The sequence below is a fragment of the Camelus dromedarius genome, chromosome 9, assembly GCF_036321535.1.
Source record: "Camelus dromedarius isolate mCamDro1 chromosome 9, mCamDro1.pat, whole genome shotgun sequence".
Classification (NCBI taxonomy): domain Eukaryota; kingdom Metazoa; phylum Chordata; class Mammalia; order Artiodactyla; family Camelidae; genus Camelus; species Camelus dromedarius.
Genome location: NC_087444.1, coordinates 31,980,546 through 31,996,490, shown reverse-complemented (window position 1 = coordinate 31,996,490; position 15,945 = coordinate 31,980,546). Strand labels below are relative to the sequence as shown.

Here is a 15,945-nt window from a genome sequence, read left to right as displayed (position 1 = left end):
TTACTTGTAGTCACAGCCCTCATTTTATGGGAAAAATCAAGGTTCAGAGAGTGCTAAGTACTTGCCCAAGGTCATAGACCACCAAGGGCCAGAACAGGCCTCTTGCAGGAATAGACCCAGAGGCCAGCTGGGCCCCCTGCCCACCGGGATGGAACTCAGGACTATTTAAAAACTAGCATGTTTAAGCACCAGAAGCCACTTCTCTGCTGTTCCCCACAGTCACCCCCTTTTGCTGTGAACTTAGAAATTTTTGTCTCACAGCTAAGCTTCCTCTCTACACTGAGTTCATGTTCTTGTGCTCAGGGACCCTTCCTGTGCTCAGAGAAGAAGCAGAAAAGCAGGCCCACCCACCCTCTCCATGTATTCTGTTCCCTGAGCAGCTCCTGCTCAGCTGCAAACCCAGGGTGTTATAGCTTGAACCACAGAGCATTTTAAAGCCCTAGTTTCCACCCTACAGATTGGTGGCCTGGGGGCCAAGCCCAGCACACTCAATGTTTTTAAACTATTTTCATTGGTTACCATCATTTAGGAATTAAGATATTTCTCATGAAATCCGTATTTTCAGCTTCTATTGAAAAACCAGAAAATCAGGTCATTCTGGGCTCACAAGGCAACCATTGGCCGAAATCACCCCTTTTTGATGGGGACTCCTTTGCTGTAGACCCCACCAGCATCTTCACTTCTGTGTGTTTCCTGCCTGGCACTGTAGGCATTTAGTGCTGCCCTGGCCTCATTTCATGGTCTTTTGCAACACTGGTGGTGGGAGGTGCAGGGGACTAGCTTCATATCAGCCATTCTGATTTTGAAAGAATAAGGGTGCCTCTCTGCCTTTTAAAGCTCCAGGGCTCAGGGCTCCAGGTACCCCGCCGATCTTGCCTGGAGCCTTTGGGCTGAGTCCCAGGGGAGCCCCCTGCAGGTAGATTGGGAATGAGGCCTTGAAGCTCAGTGGGACTTTCCACATAACTGCACCTCAAAATGACTCTTCATGAGAATCAGAGCTGCTCCGACAGGACAGCAGAGTAGAGGCCTCTTCATGCATGACGAGCTCAGGAAGTTCCTCTGCTTCACAGCACAGGCCTGCAGAACCTGCAGAATGCGTTGAATAGCGCCTTGACCCCTAAGCCCCATGCAGTGCCTCAGAGGGGCTCTGCTAGCAGGGCAGGGGAAGGGAGACCACACTGTTGTTGAGGGGGAGGGTCCTCCCTGCTCAGAGAGGATTCCCTCTCCCTGACAGAGCCCAGTAGGGGGCCATGCGGCTTAGACCTTGGAGGGTGAGGGCAGGGAGGGGAAGCAGCAGAGCTACTCCCTGCTCACACCCCCTCCCCTTCTGTCCCCCCTCCTTTTTCCCTCCTTCTCTCCACAGATGTTGCAGCCCCAGTTCAAGTCACACAACACCAACGAGGTGCTGGAGAAGCTATTCCAGATAGTACCAGGCGAGAACCCCTACCGTTTCCGGGACCCTCACCAGTGCCGGCGCTGTGCCGTGGTGGGGAACTCCGGCAACCTGCGAGGCTCTGGCTATGGGCCAGATGTAGATGGACACAACTTCATCATGAGGTGAGCCCCAGTGAGTTCAAGGCTGGGCCCAGGACAAGCCTCCAGGAGGGGGCCCTGGCCTCCTTAGCCTTATCTGGCAGCATGGGAGTTGCCAGCTGCTGGGGATGATGTGGGACTCTGACACCCAGAACCTTCCATGACAGGCTCAAGTCTCTTGGCTTTTTTGTTGGGGTAGATGGGAAGGCAAAATTCCCATTCTAAACTTCGCTTGAGGCCCACACTCAGTTTCCAGCCCTGAATGCCTCTGAAAAGAGCTAAAACTAGATTCCTGGCTGATGTCTGGTGAAAATTCCCACCAGGAGCCCTTCCACCTGCCTGGTCCCCATAGCAGTAGGACCAGGAGTGCAGGCCCCAGACTAGCATCTTGCTTAATAGCCACAGATAATTGATTCCTTCTGGCCAATTCACAGAAGACGGGTGTCCTGGGCAGAGAAAGGAGCTGTTGGTACCTACCCTGGGGGCTTTATCTCATAGAGTTTAGATTATATGGGGGCTCATTTATTCCACAGACATCTGTACCCAGCCTTGAAGAAAAGAGGTTTGGAAGGGCATGCATGCCAGACAAAGGCACAGAGCAGGGACTAGAGCATAGTCTTGTGACCAAGACACGGGGCTGCTGGTTCTGCTCCTGAACCTGTGTTTTCTGACTCCCTCCCTAGTCTTGGGGACAGGAAATGCCACAGTGGGGATCCTTCCATCCTACCCCTTGGTGGAGGAAGAGCCCTAAGAATAAAGATAGTGAAAATGCCCCGTTTTCACTAAGCATTTCTTAGGATGAGCATTGCAGAAAGACCAGGTTTCCCAGGAGGCAGAAGGCAGGGCTTTGTCTTAGAAACTGTTGCTGTCTCCATAGCAACACCAAGGCAGCTATATGTCTCTGAGGCTTTCAACATTCCTTGTGAAACCTTTCTTATGTTGAGAATGGTGGGGAGTGGGGGGAGAGGGGGATGCTAGGCCCTATCCAGGCACCCAGAGCCACTTGAGGTTCTCCCCCAGCTTCCCATTGCTGGCACCCAGAATGCAAAGGAGGTAAGCTGGGAGCTGGAAAGGGGCCTCTCTCCCCCAGAGACAATGGCTGAGGTTGGGGAATGAGGTGGCCATTGTGTCAGTGTAGCCTTTGGGGAGTTGGGAAGCCCCAGGAAGTGCTTTCGAGTACCCTAAGCTACTGCCTCCCTTGCCCCACCACCTGCAGAACTTTCACTAAGTGCCTTAGTGATGACTGGGAAGCTCTAGGGGAGGAGCGCTGCAGACAGAAAAGCTCGGCTGCTCTGACATCTGGTCAGGCTAGGCTGCAGAAAGGAATTCACAGATGTTCTCTCACAGGGACCAGGCTAGGAGATGGGGTGTTTCTTGTTTGTTTTGAGATGACATGTTTGAGAGTGGACCCTAAAATTGCTTTGTGGAAGGAGTGACCCAGATGGTAATTGGCTTTTTGCTGATCTGTAGAAGCAGCCAGATGGTCATGGAAGTGACTGCCTATAGGTGTGTCTTGGTTTCGAACCAGTGGAGGTGAGGTCTCCTTTCCTGGAAGCAGGGCTGAGCTGAGCTGCAGTGAGATGATGGCCCTACCCACTCCCCACTCACCTGCTCTCCCCTAGCTGCCTCCTCCCCTCTGTCTTCTAAGACCTGCTGACAACTCCAAATGGAGTTGAGCTGGTCCTGCCTCCGCTGGCCAGTAGATAGATCCTAGACAGCGCCTAGCAGATTGTAGGCTCACCGTAAATACAGGAATGAATGAAAGGGACTGACTAGGTGACCAAACACCAAACCCTAAGCATGAATGTACGTCCATCCTGCTTGGGCCCCTGCCCTCAGGTGCTTCTTTGGCAGCTGGAGGCAGCCAGTGACAGACAGAATTCTAGAATGCTTTTCCCCTGAGTCACAGAGCTCTAGCTCATCCTCTCCATCCTGCTCTGGTCCCTTTCCAGGGCTTGGATTCTCCAGAATGAATCAGAGCCTCAAAGCACAATTCTGTCTCAAGCAGCATGCATGCCATGTTCCTTCCCTTTTCTTGGAGGCTCTGAAACATCTTTTTGAACCTCTTATTCTGTTCATTCCCAGACTTTTGAAAGCTGGTGCCTGCCCAGCAAGCAGGTGGCAGCTGGAGGCAAGGGATAGAGGTTCTACAGCAGGGCTGACTGAAGGGTGGGCAGCAGTAATCCTGGGTGACAGGTTTAAGAAGGGACTTTATGAAAGCTCTGGCCCCTGAGTCAGTGGAAAAGGCATATGCGGGTGTCTTCAGAGGCCAGCCTGGGGCAGCTGCAGCCCTTAGATCTGTAGGACCAGCTTGACTTCTCCATCTTGGATGAGATGAGGTTTGTTTCTTGGGTCTTCATAAGAGTGAACCTTGACCTCAGTTCTTGCCCAGCCCCGGCCCCAGCCAACTTGAGTGTCACCAATCTCAGTCTTCTACCTCCTGCTACCAACTTCCGTATCTCAGGCAGCTGAGAAACATCATCCCCCTTAAGGCTTCCTCTCCAGCTGCTCTGTTCCTTCTCTGTTCCTCACACACCCCAGGGCTGACATGGCAGAGGCAGATCCAGGCTGTGGATGCAGTGACAGTAGGACTGAGGCTGTGTGTGGAGCTGTAGCAGCCGCAACAAACGGTTATTAATAGATGAGAAAATACTTCTCAGCTCTTCTCATAGGCAGTAACTCTGAACCCTAAAGATCAAAAGATCAGAGGGACCCCCAGATACAGGCAAAGAGGAAGTTAATCTAAAGAATTGCATTTAGGGGAGAGAGGTAGGATCTGGACCCCTGTATGGGGGCCAGAGCACAGGTGGTCCTACAGGAAAGATTCTAGGCATCTGCTTGAACCAGACTGGAACTGAAGTGGTAAAGAACACGGACTCACTCTCTAGTTCTAAATCAGGCCACTGTTGGGCTTTATGTGGTCCCAGCCCAAAGTACCCTCCAGTCCCTCAGGGGAAGGGAAACAGAGAGACAAGCAGTACGGCAGTGTGACCAGTGGTGGTGGGGCATTCTGCACACCCTCTTGTTGCATTGGGCCATCAATAGGAGATGGGCAAGAGAAAAGCAGCACGCCCAGCTAGGGGGCACTGGCCACTCAAAGGACAGGGAATGTTTGAACAGGCATAAAAAACTGGGAGAGCATGTGGAGACTTTGCTCCCTCTCTCCCAAATCCCTGTGTCCTCAGCAGATGCCCAGGTTACAGTCACCCACCTGGGTGGTATGATTCTGCAGTGTGATCCACACAAGACAGGAATGTTCTCATAATCGGTCACAGCAGAAAAGGCCAACAAGTGGGGGAGGGTATAGCTCAAGTGGTAGAGCATATGCTTAGCATACACAAGGTCCTGGGTTCAATCCCCAGTACTTCCTCTAAAAATAAGTAAAGTAAGCCTAATTACTTCCCCCCAAAAAATAAAATTTAAAAAAAAAGAAAAGAAAAGGCCAACACGTATGTGTTTAAAGCTAGATCACCTGTTTTAAGATGATTTTATTGAGCCTATGTTTTGCATCACCTGAAAGGAACTAGAAGCCTTCTTGGCTTGTCACAACCCGGGGATGGGGAGCCTGCACTGGGGTTCTGGGTTCTTCCATGACAGTGTAGGATAGACAGCCCTGCACTGCACATCTGCCCAGGACAGCCACAGGTGGGCATTGTCAGAACTCGGGGCATCCCTCTTGGCCTTGAAGTGGAAACAAGACAAGAGACAAGAGACAGAAACTTAAAATATTGAGAAAGGGTGGCTGGAGCTGGTGGAATAGAACCATCTGCCCTGGGGCCGGGTGAATGCTTCAACTTCCTGCTTCTTATCTTGTCTTCTAGGAAAGAGGACAGAACAGCCCAGTTAAGCTGTGAAAGACTTTTTCTTAAAAAAAAAAAAATCATAAAAGTAACATACGCTTGTTATTGGGGAAAAAAAAAAAGATGTATGCACTAAAAAGTGAATTATCCCTCCCTAGTCCCATTCCCCAAAAGTAGCCATTGTTAACAATTTTACTATTCTTCCAGATTTTTTCTATTCACATACAAAAGTTGGTTCTTTCTTTCCTTCTTCCTTCCTTCCTTCCTCTCTCTCTTACTCTCTCTCCTTCCATCCACCCTTCCTTTTTTCTTCTTTTAAAAAAATAGAACCACACTATCTAATTTCCTGTTTTGCTTTTCTGCTTTGCAATTCCCTCCTGCTGCACAGGCATTCAAAAGATAGGTGTTAAAAGGAAAGAAGTGAGATTTCTCACACCACTTGGTTTTTTTCACTGAATAGCTCTTGGCCTTATTTCTTACCAGCACGTGTAACTCTACTTCATTCATTCTGATGGCTACATGCTACTCTTATATGAATGTGCCAAAATGTATTAACCGGTTCTTTACTGTTTGATTGATTCTCCTTTTCACTGTTGTAAATAATGCTGCCATGAATCTCCTTACACACATATCTTTGCACACTCATGCAACCATTTTTATAGGATAGATTTCTAGAAATGGAATTGCTGGTTAAGTGCACACCCATTTACATGTTTGATGCCCAGCACCGGACTGTCCTCTAAAGCTCTTTTACCAGTTTCCATGGCGGTGTCTTCTCACGTTACCCTCTTGTTCCTGCAGGATGAATCAGGCACCAACTGTGGGCTTTGAGCAGGATGTCGGCAGTCGAACCACCCACCATTTCATGTACCCTGAGAGTGCCAAGAACCTGCCCGCCAACGTCAGCTTTGTGCTGGTGCCCTTCAAAGCCCTGGACCTACTGTGGATCGCCAGTGCCCTGTCCACAGGGCAGATCCGATTGTGAGCCACTCTGCTGGCTGGGAGTGGAATATGGGTGACAGTTCCACCTTGGAAGGAGTCTTCCAGGGACAGGATCTTAGAATTCCTTTAATTTGAATATTTTGGCCAAGAGGGGCTGGTGAGGAGAGAGGCAACAGTAGGGAGGGACCAAAATGGTGGGTTAGCTGAGGCCACAGCTTGTTCTGGGTCACTTCCTGCATGGTGGCAGCTAGCATACTAGTGTAGCAAGGTGGGGAAAGACCATTCTGGTTTTGGTCTTCCCAGGAGGTGGCTCCTGACTGTAGGAGCTCTGCCTGCTGAGAACTTTCTTTGGAGGCAGTTGCTCAGTCACAGCTAGGGACCTCAGGAAATGCAGTTCACCAAGTATTTTTCTAACAGCTTTATTGAGATGTAATTCACATACCATAAAATTCACACATTTAAAATGTACATATAAATAGCTTTAGTATGTTCACAGAGTTGTGTAACCATTACCACAATTAATTTTAGAGCACATTCATGTTCTAAAGATGAAGATCTTTCATCTAAAGATAACCCTGTAACCCTTAGTCATCACCCCCATTTCCTCCACCTCTACTCCCCAGCTCGAGGCAACCACTAATCCACTCTCTGTCGCACCAGTTTGTCTGTGTGTGTAAAAAATGTATACGTGTAACATAAAATATACCATTTTAACCACACAGTTCAGTAAATTAAGTACATTCATATTACTATGCAAACCTTACCACAGTCCAACTCTAGAACTTTCCCATCATCTCAAATGGAAACTCTGTACCTATTAAACACTAAATAACTCACCATTCTTCCCTCCTTCCAGCCCCTGATAACCACTTCTTTCTGTCTCTATGATTCAACTATTCTATGTATTTCATATAAGTAGAATCATACAGTGTTTGTCCTTTGGCATCTGGCTTATTTCACAAGCATAATGTTTTCAGGGTTCATCCATGTTGTAGCATGTGCCAGGATTTCACTCCTTTTAAAGGCTGAATGGTATTCCATTGTGTGGATATACCATATTTGTTTATCCATTCATCTTTCAATGGACAATTGGATTGTTTCCACCTTTTGCTTGTTGTCACCATGTGTTTTTTAAACACAGAAGTGTAAGTTACAGTTTTCTGACTTTATCTTATGTTTGGGAGACATAAGGGCTAAAATAAATGCTGTAGAGTTTAAGTCCCATAAATACTCAGAAAGGGGCATGTAGGTTATAGGCACCATGGGTGCCTAAAACAGAAGGAGGGATTTATGCCAAATATGAGGAGAGTAGTGAGAGGGTTATTGTGAGCAGAGGTTAGAGCACAGACATGGTGGGTGTGAGAGGATTGGCTAACTCAAGTGCAGAGGTCACAGCAGAGAGCTGTTGAAAGAAAAGTTGGGACTGGGTTATGGAAGACCCCAGTGCTTGTCTAAAACATCCTTATTTTATCCTGAAGGACATGGGGAGCCATTGAAGGTTTCTGAGCAAGGTATTGCAGTGATGTGCTGTGGGAGAGCAGTCTGGAAGCAGGGGAGCCTGATATGAGGCTGTCATCACTCAGGCCTGGGTGGAAAGAAAAGCATCCCTGAGTCCATGGGGCCATCTCAATGTTATTTTTCTTATTGCTTGCAGCACTTATGCCCCAGTGAAGTCCTTCCTTCGAGTGGACAAAGAAAAGGTAAGCTCCCTCCTCCTCCTCCTTCATTCCCACCTCAAGGGAAACAGTGCAAGCTTGACTTGTGATGTGCCTAGTCCTGTGGCTCAGGTGTCTCCCAATACCCTTCTGTAAACTTCAGAGCCCCCATCTGCTGGTATACCTGACTCCCACAGAGGCCACAGGAACCAGGGAATCCTGGCTCAGTCTCCAAGTCCCAGAAGCCCTCATGTCCTCCTTACCTTTTCTCCTCTCAGGTCCAGATCTACAACCCAGCCTTCTTCAAATACATCCACGACAGGTGGACAGAGCATCACGGGCGGTACCCTTCCACTGGGATGCTGGTACTCTTCTTTGCCCTGCATGTGTGTGATGAGGTGGGTAGCCCAGTCTGGCGGTAAAATAATGAGACCCATGGAACAGTGGGAGTCAGCCCTTCTCAAGGCTTAGCAGTGCTTCAAGAGGAATATATTTTTGTAGGCAGAAACCAGGTGACTTTCATTCCCATTTCTAGGCTGCAAAGTATAGATATGCATTACCCAAACTTAATACTTTCATGATTTTACCAAATCTGGAATTACTTCACTGAAACGTTAAATTTATTTAAAAAGGAAATCGAATACTATTACCATAATTGATATTACTTGCCATAAAAGAATAACTATTAACATAAACGGAATAGAAACAATGTAGTTAAGCTTCAGCAGCTGGTGTGTCCCACATCTACTGTTAGAAATGTAGGTTAATCGTTCAAGGAGCCGCATCTCTTATCAGGAAGGGCTCCTGTGTCTTAATAGGGCAGCGCTCACGCCCAGCACACCCACTTTTTTTTTCCCTGTTTCAGTTTTATTACCAGTGTGCTCTTTAGTGTACAGTATTGGGTACTTGACTAGTTTTCAATAGAAGTACTCCATTAAGGAAGAAAAAAAAAAGTTAGCAAGAGTTCGAGAGCCGTCAGACTAGCCCCAAACTGAGGCGTTCTTGATGTCACCGGACGGGTGGGTGGAAGGAGAACCGTAAGGGAGAAGTCTCCCTCCAGGTCAGTATCCTTAGCGCCAGGGCTGGGTGTCCCGCCCTGGGCATTGATGAGCTCCAGGCTTTCGGCTGTGGTCGGGTCGCTGTGGCTCCTTTCTCCTCCCCAACCACGACCAAGTCTCTCCCGCGCCCTGTGCTCCTGGTCCACTACGTGGGGTGACCTGCGCCGCCCTCCCCCGCAGGTGAACGTGTACGGGTTCGGGGCCGACAGCCGGGGCAACTGGCACCACTACTGGGAGAATAACCGGTACGCGGGCGAGTTCCGGAAGACTGGCGTGCACGACGCCGACTTCGAGGCCCACATCATCGACATGCTGGCCAAGGCCAGCAAGATCGAGGTCTACCGAGGCAACTGAGCCCAGCCTTGCCGCGACTCTTCAGGCCCCGTTGCGAGGCGCCGGCGAGCGCCCCAGCGGGAACTCAGGGCCAGCCCAGGGGGCTGCAGCCTCGGCGCAGGCGTGGCGCCCCGTTGGGCGTTGGCAGGCAATCGGGAGCGACGCCAGACGCGGTCTGGACCAATCAAGCTGCAGTCCAGCGAGCGCTGGCTGTCCCTCGCCAATCACAAGACTCTGGGGGCCAGCCTGGCACTAGCACCAATCAGCGCTGCCGTTGGGCGGAGCCTCTTCCTCAGCCAATTATGCGACTCAAGGAGAACTTCCGGCGCTGGGCTCCGTCTCCTCCAATCAATGGCCTTTAGAAGTGGGCCGGCGGCCGCTCAGTCCCCATTCCACTATGCTTTTGGGTAGGGTTTCATTTCACGCTTTCTGAGGAGTAGGAGTTGGGTGTGGCCGCGAGAAATACTTTCTTTAGACTCGGCAGCAGGCGTCTCAGTCGCTTGCCAGCCTGGCCCCCCGTGGGGCGCCGTAAAGGAAACGCTGGGGAAGGCGCGGGGCAGCGGTGCCTCGGCCTCTCCTTCCCGGGGGGGGCCCTCGTGGCTTCGGGGCGGGCGGAGATTTGTTTGCAGAGGCTTTCTGGTGGTCGAGGGGAGGTCGGGTGGTTTCCAGGGAGCGCATTTTCCCCTAAGGGAAAAGCTAGAGCCCTCGCAAACCGCCCCGGACCTTCGAGAGAACTAGACCCCACATTTCCTTTCTCGGTCAGGCCCAGATGGGTAAGTGTAAACCCACCAAAGAAACGCGGTGACTCCAGTGGGCGCGTGGGTCCAGTTCTCCTCCACCTCCTCTCTCTCCCCTCCCGTCTTTGGCCACCCTATGGAATGGCCTTTCTGACCATGGCATTTAGCGTCTCACCAGAAAACTAGAATTGTGTTCACCTCTTGCGGGGCAGGGGGGGAGGAATTTGCCTAGGGCTTAACTCCGGAACGCAGGTGTAAGGAACAGGGCAGGGGATGAGGAAGCCCTGTCACATCAAATGTAAGGTGCTTCTCACTCACGTGCACCTTTGGCCCTTACTGTTTCGCCCACAACCTTTCCAGTGTACGTACACACACACACACCCTCCACACACACACACAGTCCTTGGCTGGCTCTAAGGAGAGAGAGCAACACGTGGGAAAGAAGGCTGGAGATGAGGAGCCCAGCTGTTTAATCCTTCACCCGTTATCCTAAAGAGGAGTAGGAAATCTCTTGGGAGTGAAATTTGCTTTGGGCTCATAATTTAGTTAACCTGAAATTACCAAGAGTGGTTGACCAATAAAAATTCTTTTCAGATTCTAAGCTGCCATGCAAATAGCGAAGGAGGAGTAGACTTGCCCCCTGCATGCATCTTCCCCTGCCCACACATCCCCTCCTCCATGCTCAGCTCCTGCCTTTTCCCCCTAACCCACTTTCCATTTCCAGCTCTAGAAGGGCTGGGAAACTAACAACCAGAGGTTACAGCTGGCAGCTATTTGCATGACTGAACCCAGCTTAAGTCCCTAGAGGAAACTGCTGAAGGTATTCTCACCTTTCAAGCTTGGGGAAGTGTATGAGGTGGGAAAGTGCTTCTGTGAAGCTTCCAAACCACTAAAAAGGATCCCCCTTCCAAACAGTGATGAACACAAAAACCACCATTTTTCTTAGTTGATACTACCCAGCACCCTCCTGGACATTGATGTAATTCCTACAGCTGGCTGGGGAAACCAAAACCTGCAGGGGAATATATTGGAAGGTTAGGGTGGGGCAGTGGGCACCCCTAAATATTAATATATTGAGGACTTAGCATGAGGCTGTTCCTTCCCAATTCCAAAAGTAGGAAGGGTTAAAAATGGGGGTGGATTTGGGGGCCTTTTAATGGAACGCCTCTCTCAGGGCCTCCCCCACCATTTCAGAGTCGAGGCCCCAGCCATTCTTACCAGCCTCATCTCAGTGCTTCCTGAAGAGGCTATTTTGAGTGTTTAGAAGATGAAAAAAACAATGCAATTATGCCAAACAGAATTGAGCAGAATAATTTATTTCTTTTTTTGTTGTTGTTCCTTTTCTTTCTTTTTCTTTTCTTTTCTTTTCTTTCTTTCTTTTTTTTTTTTTGGTTTGGTTTTGTTTAAAACATTAATAAATCCGCATTCTGGAAGAGGTAGGTCCCAGCATCCAGCCCAAATCTCTTCTGCAATAGTTATTTAAACAATTGTTTTTTTATTTTATTCCCTTTCTCTCTCTGAATTAAAAAGAACACAAAAACTATGTAGTCATTCGTCCATTCTGAAGTATGTTTTATTGTGGAAAGGTGTATATGTCAGTGGGGAGCTGTGACCAAGTAATGGCTAAGACTGTTGGGGGGATGTAAAGGGGGGAGGATGACTCCCAGACACCCTCCCTTTATACCTGAGACCTCCCAACCCCCAGCTGCCAGCTATACCCTCCAGGAGGGTGGTTCTTCACCTCTGTTCTTCACGGGCCCCAAGTGTATCAGCAGGGCAGAGACTGTCCACTGTCAGGGCCAACACAGTGTGCAGATCCAGCAAACACCAGAATAGGGCTTTTCCCCTCCATTTCCAAGTTCTGTGGAACTTCATGATGCCGTCGGTGTGGGTTGGCAGGGAATTGGCAAAATGATAGGAGCAGGTGCCACAGACCTCTGGGGCAGCTGCCTGTGCCTCTTCCTTGGGCTGCCTGGAGCCATTCAAGCCTGCAGTGGAATGCCATAAAACATACAGTTTTATAGTTTGGTGAATCAGATAACATTGGTTTCACGATGGACTTCTTAGGGTCTGTAGTCACTTGGTGTCTTACAACCCAGTTTCTGCCAGTGCTCAAGAGCAAGTCCGGAGTTGCTTTTCAAATGGAGAATACTTTTTGGTGGAGGAGGGCATTAATCTTTTTCTAAAACTGTAGGACTCCATAAAACATCTCTCTCCACTACAGACAGTCTCCAAGAGCATTTGGTTGGCCGAGTCCTAAGGCCCAGGTCATGGTGTTCACATAGCCTGCACTGCTGAGAACTATTTCTTGTCTGGGTGCCACTCAAAGCCACTGCCTTGTGGGTTATAAGTCACTACACTTGGTTGGAGCAGCACTCCAGATGTTTTATCTGTTGCCTCCAGAATCAAGAGTCCCACCAAATCATGTGTCTTTTTTTTTTTTTTTTTCCCAAATGTTGGACAAGGACTGTGTTGGTTTGATCCAGCAAAGATGCCACATATGGAACCACAGGTTGGCATTACTACTTATTTACATTTGCAGTAAACTACTGTTGTTCTCCATGATTCAGATGGTGAGTAAATGGGATAAGGAAGAAATCACGTACCCCTCCATAACTTAGGTTGGATGGCAGCACCAGTCTGCACATCCTCCTGGGATGTGGTATTGCATTTGACTTACTATGTTGGAGATAGTTCCAGGGACTTCTATTAGGCACATCTCATCATAACCATTATCCCTCCATGGGTCCAGTTGCCAATATGATGATTTTGCCAGGTGGTAAATATCTCTCCTTATGAAACTGAGGAAACAACCTTAAAATGGGTCTGTGGTCTCACTGGACCTACCATTAAATGGACTTAGACCAGAGCTCCATCTAAAAGATGATGAGCTTATAATAAGCTCTCATAATAAGCTCTGACTAACTGGTGAGCTGCATTGGCATTCAGGTCTCAGCCAGTGGCTGATAACTCCCAAAGGTCTAGGTACTTCCCTTTCCACAGTACACTGTCACTCCAGGAAATGGGTTCCTCTGGAAAGTCTTGGGAGAAGAGTCACACTATATACCTGCTACGTCATAGGATCTCTCCTCAAAGGACACTGAGATCGCCTTGAAAAATGCTCCAGGTATGTGACGTGATTAGGTCTGGGAACTAGGTGAGAGGTTGTAAATCTCCAACTTTGTGACCCAGGTTTCCTCTCAGCACACCTAGAATTTTCCCTCCTATACCCATCAAGCAGTATTTTAGTAAGTTGCCCAAGATCTCTTTCATTTCTGGGGAACTTAACAGTCGATTAACTATTGTCCCAAATCCTTATAGGTCAAAACTCTAATGGCCAAACTGGATTGTGGTACATGTGCCTCCCTACCTGAGCTAGCTTTCTGGTCTTTATCAGGCTTGGATCAAATTCTCTGACCTACACATAACAGCCACCGCAGAGTTCTTTAAAGATGGTGCCCAAGTTGCTAATGCAATTAGTTTTTTTTTAAAACCATTTTTGTTGTGGGATAAAATACATATATAGAAAAGAATATAAAAATAAATGTACAAAAATATATAGTCAATGAATTATTACTGGTTTTTAAAGCTCCATAATGGAAATTTATTTGATAAAGCAAAGAAAGGATAATATTGTCATATAATATATATTATAGATTATAAATAGATAGGATTGTATATTATAATTTCTATGGTAAAGGAAAAACAATTTCCACTGCTATTTGGATACCAAAATGGACTGAAGAAGAAAAGAGGTGATTCAACATGTTATATAGAACAGTTTGAAAAGCTAGAATTTTATTTATTTTTCTGCTTTATTGAGAGATAATTGATATAGAATATTGTATATGTGTATATGGTGTAGAATGTAGTGATTGTATACATTGCAAAATGATTACCACAATAAGGTTAGTTAACACATCCATCATATATAGTTAAATTTTGTGTGTGTGTGTTAACTTTCAAAATCTACTTTCTTAGCAACTTTCAAACATACATTACAATATTAACTACAACCACCATGCTGTTCATTACATCCCCAGAGCTTATTTATCTTATAACTGGAAGTTTATACCTTTGACCACCTTCACCCACTCCTATACCCCACTCCCTGGCAACCACCAATCTGCTGTTTCTATGAGTTTAATTTTTTTAGATCCACATATAAGTGAGATCACACAGTATTTGTCTTTCTCTGTCTGACTTACTTCACTTAGCATAATGCCCTCAAGGTCCATCCATGTAACAAATGGCAGGATTTACTTCCTTTTTATGGCCAAATAATACTCCACTGTATATATATACCATGTTTACTTCATCCATTCATTTGTTGATGAACACTTAGTTTGTTTCCATGTCTTGGCTATTGTAAATAATGCTCCAGTGAACATGGGGGGTGCAGATGTCTCTTCCAGGTGGTGATTTCATTCCTTTGAATTTGTACCCAGAAATAGAATTGTTGGATCATGTGGTAGTTCTATATTCACATGCAAAAGAATTAAACTGGATACCTATCTCACACCACTCACAAAAATTAACTACAAATGGATTAGACTTAAATATAAGACCTGAAAGTAAAATATGTAAAGGACTAACAAATAGAAAAAAAAACCAGTCTGGTTAAAAAAATGAGCAGATCTAAATAGACATTTTTCCAAAGAAGACACACAGACGGCCAACAGGTATGTGATAAGATGTGCAACATCATTAATCATCAGAGAAATGCAAATCAAAACCACAATGAGATAACACCTCACTCCCGTTAGACTGGCTAATGTCAAAAAGACAAGAGATAACCAGTGCTGGTGAGGATGTGGAGAAAAAGGAACACTTGTGCACTATTGGTTGGAGTGTAACTTGGTGCAGCTACTATGGAGAACAGTATGGAGCTTCCTTTATGAATTATTTTAAGATGAACACTCATGTAACCACCACTCAGGTTGTGCAAGCTCCCCAGAGGCCTCCCTGCTCCATCTTCCTTGCCAAACACAACCCCCTACCTTCCCCTGAAGGCTGCCACTACACTGACATTCCATATTCACTCGAGTGTTTCTGGATACTCTATTCTCTTTCATTAGTCTGATTGCCTAGACCGGAGTCCATAGGGAAATTTTGTTTACAATAAAGATGGTCTCTCAGATCACTTAGGAAAATGTCAATGTTTAAATAAAATTTATTGGGATAACTAAATAACCATTTGGGGAAAGATAAAATTAAATCCATACCTTAAATCATTCACCAAAATGCCAAATAGATCAGAACTAAGTGTAAAAAATAAAACTCTAAAAGTGGTAATTTTTTTATACATTAAAATAGCTTTGTAGGGGGGAGAGTATAGCTCAGTGGCAGAGCACATGCTTAGCATGCAAGGGGTCCTGGGTTCAATCCCCAGTACCTCCACTAAAATAAGTAAGTAAATAAATAAACCTAATCCCCCACCCGCCGTAAAACAAAAACAAACAAAAAATAAAATAAATAAAATAGCTTTGTAGCTGGTTTTTGGATTGGGACATTTTTTCGTGCTCTGAATAGTTCCCTGTATTGCTAAAAATGGGAGCTCTTTCTCCCTCCCTCCCTCCCTCTCTCTCTCTCTTTCTTTCTTTGATAGACTTTATTTTTTTTTTTTAGAACAGTTTCAGGTTTACAGCAGAATTGAGCAGAAAACAGAGTTCCCACATAGCCCTCCCCACCCACACATATATATTCCCTTACCCTCAACATCCCTTATCAGTGTGGCATATTTGATTCAATCGATGAATCAACATGGGCACATTATTATCAACCAAAGTCCATAGTTTACATTAGGATTTACTCTTGATGTTGTACATTCTATGGGTTTTGACAAATGCATAATGACATGTAGCCACCACTATAGTATCACACAGAA

At 46.8% G+C, this 15,945-nt stretch overlaps 1 protein-coding gene across 2 annotated transcripts in view; it reads left to right on the top strand.

Annotated features, from left to right (window-relative positions):
- ST3GAL2 (ST3 beta-galactoside alpha-2,3-sialyltransferase 2) overlaps positions 1–11,601 on the top strand; it is a 42,932-nt gene extending 31,331 nt beyond the window's left edge. For both annotated transcript variants that reach the window (XM_031458102.2, XM_010990289.3), the window contains exons 3-7: positions 1,364–1,557; positions 6,135–6,314; positions 7,930–7,975; positions 8,209–8,328; positions 9,169–11,601. In XM_031458102.2, the coding sequence (XP_031313962.1) occupies positions 1,364–1,557; positions 6,135–6,314; positions 7,930–7,975; positions 8,209–8,328; positions 9,169–9,342 (714 nt within the window). In that variant the 3' untranslated portion in view covers positions 9,343–11,601. The remainder of the gene's footprint in view (positions 1–1,363; positions 1,558–6,134; positions 6,315–7,929; positions 7,976–8,208; positions 8,329–9,168) is intronic.
- The last annotated feature ends 4,344 nt before the right edge of the window (positions 11,602–15,945 follow it).